We start from the raw sequence: 5,766 nt of genomic DNA, 5'->3' as shown, positions 1-5,766 counted from the left end.
TCTGAAGGATACCCAAAAAAAAAAAAAACCAGGGGGCTGGGGGGGGCTTTACTTCAGCAGCAAAGAGAAACTGCCAGATTTCTGCATTTCCTCTTCCACGCGATCCTACAAAGAACTCGACACATCTCTTGTTCACCCAAATCTGGAAAATGTATTAATTCCGTAACCAGGGAATTGTGGCTTTTCCAGAGATCTTTTGCTTCCAAAAGCATTCAGGACAGTTTCTGTATTAGTGACATATGTTGTTGTTGTTGTTGTTGTTATTATTATTACCTTTGGTAACTTGTTTCATTCTTAGGGTTCATATACATTATATGAACATATATATACATCTAGGCATATATATATATACACATAGGCAAGCACACAGTGCATCCGAGCGGGCACCCAGGCTCGCCAGAAGCCCCAGCAGGCAGGCAGCAGGTAACTGCTGGGAATGCATAAAGCACCTGGGTGGTGAACGCCAGTGAAAGGCAGTGGGTGAGCAGGGCTGGAGACCGGAATCTTCTCACTCCCAAGGCACAAACACGTGGTAAACGCGATGGACACTTCCAGCACCCGTCCCCCATCCCGCACAGACCTGGAGGGCGGCTCGATCCTGGCCCCAGCAATCCAGCCAGCAGGACAGTACCTCACTTTATACATCTTATTATGGAATGAAACGACAGCAACTGTTCATCTCTGCGCTAACGAGGGGGTCAGAGGGATCCTTTCCCACCGCCGTGAATTTTCTGCAAAACCAGGTCAACCAACGCTTCCGCAAGGGACCTGGCCAAGAGGTGCAGAGCCGCAGACGCTCGGGGATGCCAACCCCTGCCCAGCCCCGCCGAACCTCGCACCCCTCACGCCCCGGACGGGTACCTCGGCTGCTTCATCGCTCCCTGCCTGGTCTCCAGCGAGCCACCTCTCGCAGGGCCAGCACCTCTACCGTCCAACTGCTCCCGAGTTCAATGGGACACTGGATTTTCTAGCTTGTATTCTACCCACAACAGGGGAGATTCTATGGTATACAAACATTTTTTTTATGCAAAGCCTCTCAAAACGGAGCTGTAAATGGCTACTGCAGCATGTGCAAAGATACGCAAAATGCTTGGTTGAACGCTGTCAAAAAAATGCAGATCTCTGCTGCGAACGGGTTAACAGTACCATATGGCAAGACGCAGCGTGAGGTGCCACTTTTCAATCACCATCCCTTCATCACACTCCTGAGGAGAGGTGTGGGGCTCACCTGAGATACTTGTGTCAAACAACCAACAGCACAGCATCCCCGCAAACCCCGATCCTCACTCCCTCCCACCCGGCAGGCACCGTCTGTCCCCCTTCTTCATCAGCTGGCCACCCAAGACCCACGGGCAGGATGGCTGACTTTAAGGCAACCCCCAGCCCGAATCCAAAGTACACCTAGATATTTGTCAGCACTCCCCAGTGCTCCTGGACTTTAAAACAGTGGGCATGGACCACCGTGGCTCTGTGCGGTTATGCTCTCAACCAGTCCACAGTGCACAATCTCACAAAAACCAAAAATAAAAATAATATGAAGAACCTGCCTCTCCCCAGACCTGGTTTACGGAGGGGAAGGCTGGGTGCCTTCTTCCCTCTGCAGAGCCTGATGAACAGCGGCAGAGGAGGAAGGGGTGCAGAAGCAAGCCGGGCTTAAAGGGCATGCAGGTGGCTAGCACACGCTAGCGTGCACCGACCTCTTTTGCGATACAGAGAGCTCGGTGATGAACGTTTTTGCCTCATTTAGAGAAGGATCGACCCGCTACAGCCAACGCTTGCTGAACCCAAGTGTAACTGAACACAAGCCTGACGGCCCCTCTGCGGTTTCAGATGTTATCCTCCCCCAGGCTATCCTGAACGCCGTCTATTTTTGATAGCCTAATCTCACACCACCAGATTTCTGCACTTGGGCTCCCTCTCCACCACGGTGCTCGGCCGGGCAGCGAGCCCAGGTTGCCCTCCCCTCCTGGGAGAAGGCCACCCTGCCCGTGGGCAGAGCCAGGGTTTAACCCAGAAAGGACTCGGGGACCGGTCACAAATAAACCCTACAGCAGAACGTGGTGCCCCGCCAACGCACCACACGTGCCCTTGTTTTGGGTGTAATTACCCCTGACACAGGCGTGGAGGGGCCCAAGCCCCCCCTGGAAGCCAAGCCGAGGGGTGGCACAGGACTCACCCAGGAAGAACCCAGAAAGGACTCGGGGACCGGTCACAAATAAACCCTACAGCAGAACGTGGTGCCCCGCCAACGCACCACACGTGCCCTTGTTTTGGGTGTAATTACCCCTGACACAGGCGTGGAGGGGCCCAAGCCCCCCTGGAAGCCAAGCCGAGGGGTGGCACAGGACTCCCACCCAGGAAGCTGTGGAGAAACTCACCGCCACCCCGGCGAGCTCCACGCTGGCCACCAGCCTCCAAAACAGCCGGCACCTGCCTTCATGAGGAGCTTTGTCAGGAAAGGGAGAGAGTTCTACAAACATCTCAGTGAGGGTATTTTGGATGTAAATCGCACGACTTTCATCTTAGGTCTCTTAATTCCTTATTGCCCCCCCACACCTCCAGTGTCTCCAAAGGTGAGGACACGGTGATGCCCCTTCCACAATTTGCCATTAGAGGGCAATGAAGAACTTTGTAAGATGTCCCCAACCTCTCCCCCCTCAACATCCATGTCCCCTCCGTAACACCTCATGGCACACAGCTGGATAGAGAGGCCTAGAGTAGTCCAAAGGGGTGGCCCACCACACCAAGAAACTGCATCCTTCTTCCCTGCCCAGATCCTTCCCAACGCTCATCCCCCAGCTGACCCATCGCTTGGCCCTCTCCAGGATGGGCAACAGGAATACTGGCTTTGCTCTTTTTCTCCTCCCTGTACGCTATGCCAGAGAGGGAGGGAGCAAGCTTTCAGGGCAGCAGCAGCAACGCCTAGATGACTTGCAAGGTTTAGAGACAAAGGAACTGAAAATACCACACAGGATGAGTCCCCCAAAACCAGCCCAGCAGGCCTTACTGTGATGCACTAGAATGGGCATGGATATATTCACAGCAGATGATGATGATGATGATGATGATTATTATTATTATTATAGCATTATTATTATTGTTATAGCATTATTGTTATTATTATAGCATTATTATTATTCCAGCATTATTATTATTCCAGCATTATTATTATTCCAGCATTATTATTATTCCAGCATTATTATTATTATCATTATCAGCATTATTATCATTATCAGCATCAGCATCATCATCATGAGACTGGTGGCTCCCCACTTTCATTAATCTCACTTCTGCAAAAGCAAAAGTTCCTTTTGGGAGCCGAACACTCTCCCCTAATATTCTCAAAATATTTCACAGACAAATGACCAGGCTCTCCCTTACAGGCTATTTATAAAACATTTAAGAGCAACCTCTGGATGCTTCTTCCTTTCAGACATAAGTTGAAAACCAGCACAGGAGGGCGAGAGTTAATTCCCTCAAGCTGTTATATTAATTTACATCCTCGGTCCTTCGCTAAGCAAAAATAGGTGAAAATGGTGTAACGGGTGATACCAATAGAAAATAGCTCTCAGATTTTGCATCCACACTACATACATATGTTCTGTACAAAATCTATTCCTGGAAGTACTTTTAGCCACGCACCACAACAATGCGGACAGATATAAATATTTCACACCCCATATGCTGTATCAGGGTGCTTTTACAGACGCCTGCTTCACGCTGCTCTAATTTACAGCGGCTGGCAAGCGCCCACCGGGGACGCCAGGACCCTGGAAGGGTGGCACGCGGTCCCCTCCCGTCCCCTTCGGGATCCTCGCAGAGCTGGTTACAGCAGTCCTGCGCCGCTGCCCTGCCTACCCTCTCCAAGCAGCGGGAAGCAGACTCATCCCAACCCGGGGGCGGACTCGGTGTTGTGCAAGGAGCTATTAAAGATACGCGATTACTCCGGATTGCAAATTTCCTTCCCTGCGCTCCCATCTGCTCATCCCTCCCGATCTTGCTGTAGAGTTCAGGAGTGAATCAGCGGCAGCTGAAGGGCGGATCCGCTCCGAGGTGGGAGTTTGCACATCCAGGCTGTGATCTAACTGCTTCTGCCTGCCCCGCTGCCAACTCGCTGCAAACCCAGCACGCAGACGCCAGCACAAAGCTCACGCGTATACGTCCACGCTCTGAGCGTGCATGCTCTAAGCAAACGTCCACGAAACCTATCACTTACAGAAGATTAAGCAATTTGTTCAGTGTCTCACTAAACCGAAACTTTAAATAGCTCAATGCTTCAGGTTTTGTGCACCGAAAACTCATGGAAAAAAGCAGCTTCACTTTAAAGTAGTTGCATTTTATCAGAGGCCCCGTCACTGTAATAGCTAAATAGGAAACGTCCCACAAATCTGTTTATTAAAATGTTCCTGACCTCACAGCGTGACTGTACCTCCTGCCAAATGCTCATCCTGGTACCGCTGTGTTTACATTGCAAGGAAACATCCTACGTTCTCAGCCCTGGATCAATTATTTTCATTAGCGATTACTTTTGAAGTTTATGGCAGAACCTGATATTGCTGTTGGCTCACAAATGCACCCCCCACCTTTCGCACGCTTCACTTTCTCGCCATGATGCCGTTTCTGTTCATTTGCCATGGCAGAGCCAACCTGTTAATTGTTCCGGATTGCTGCCAAGTCGGCACGCCGCAGCGGAGCTCATACACACACGATGCCTCAGCGTATGGTGCTGCTCAACCCGGGGTGGTTGCTCAGCCTCTGGAGGCGAAGAGGAGTTCAGGCTGTACCACCATCGCACCTCCCTGAAGGCGACAGCGACTGCGACAATGGCTTGTGGCGTGGAAAGCCAAATACCCGCTGGATCGAGACCATTCCTTCGTGTTACGCAGGTCAAGATGGACCAAACTCAAAAGCACCCACCAAGAGGTGACCGAAGGTCAGTCTCCTCCAGTCCGTGCTAGGCAAAATGAGCGGCATTCACCACCCAGAGGGAACAGGCACAGGGGTGATGGTAACATCAGAAGGGGAAGAAATACCGCTTTGTGGCAAAAAAGGGAATTCTTGTTACAAGGCTTCTAGGAGTTGGTACCAATAACGGTGCCTAAGGCCAAAGAAATGAGCGTTTGAATCCAAACACGTGTCCTCTGCAAGGTCCCTTTCTAAGCCCGGGGTTGCTGCTGGCGAAACCCAGTTCATGCTCTCAACGGGATGTCTGCCAAAATCCCTCCTGGCCACCCCTACCTGGTCACAGATGAGCTCCCACTTCTTCTCGTTGTCGTACTGCCGCAGTAGCCGGGCTTTGTCGGGCGGCAAGTTCATCGCATTCTGTGGAGAAAGAGAAAGCAAATGTGAGGGACCACAGAGGGCTCAGGCGGAGTCAGACACGAGCAAACCAAGGCAACGCGGCTGCGGTTGCTTTAATTGTTTTATGTTGACAGGGTTATTCAGAAACATTTCCTCTAATGTCATCTTTAGGCCCAAAAGTGCCAGTGAATCACACGGCGCTGGTGCTGGGCCACGCTGGGACACAGGAGGAGGTGAGTGACTAGAGCTCAGGACCAGCCACCTCCATCTGGAGGAGAGGACAAGGCTTCCTCGTGCAGCCACGGCACGGCAGCCACCTTCCACCCCAACAGGTCCCCGTGGGGCACGGCAGCCACCTTCCACCCCGACAGGTCCCCCCATGAGGCACTGCAGCCACCTTCCACCCCGACGGGTCCCCATGGGGCACTGCAGCCACCTTCCACCCCGACGGGTCCCCACGGGGCA

General features: G+C 52.1%; 1 protein-coding gene across 1 annotated transcript in view; it reads right to left on the bottom strand.

Moving 5' to 3' along the window:
- The window catches only part of FMNL2 (formin like 2), a 93,835-nt gene that overhangs the window by 66,788 nt on the left and 21,281 nt on the right, over nt 1-5,766 (bottom strand). The window contains exon 3 of the mRNA XM_009644608.2: nt 5,239-5,322. Coding sequence (XP_009642903.2) covers nt 5,239-5,322 — 84 coding nt within the window. The remainder of the gene's footprint in view (nt 1-5,238; nt 5,323-5,766) is intronic.

Source organism: Egretta garzetta, unplaced genomic scaffold (genome assembly GCF_000687185.1).
Source record: "Egretta garzetta isolate BGI_Z169 unplaced genomic scaffold, ASM68718v1 scaffold718, whole genome shotgun sequence".
NCBI classification, from domain to species: domain Eukaryota; kingdom Metazoa; phylum Chordata; class Aves; order Pelecaniformes; family Ardeidae; genus Egretta; species Egretta garzetta.
This window is presented reverse-complemented; position numbering and strand designations above follow the sequence as displayed.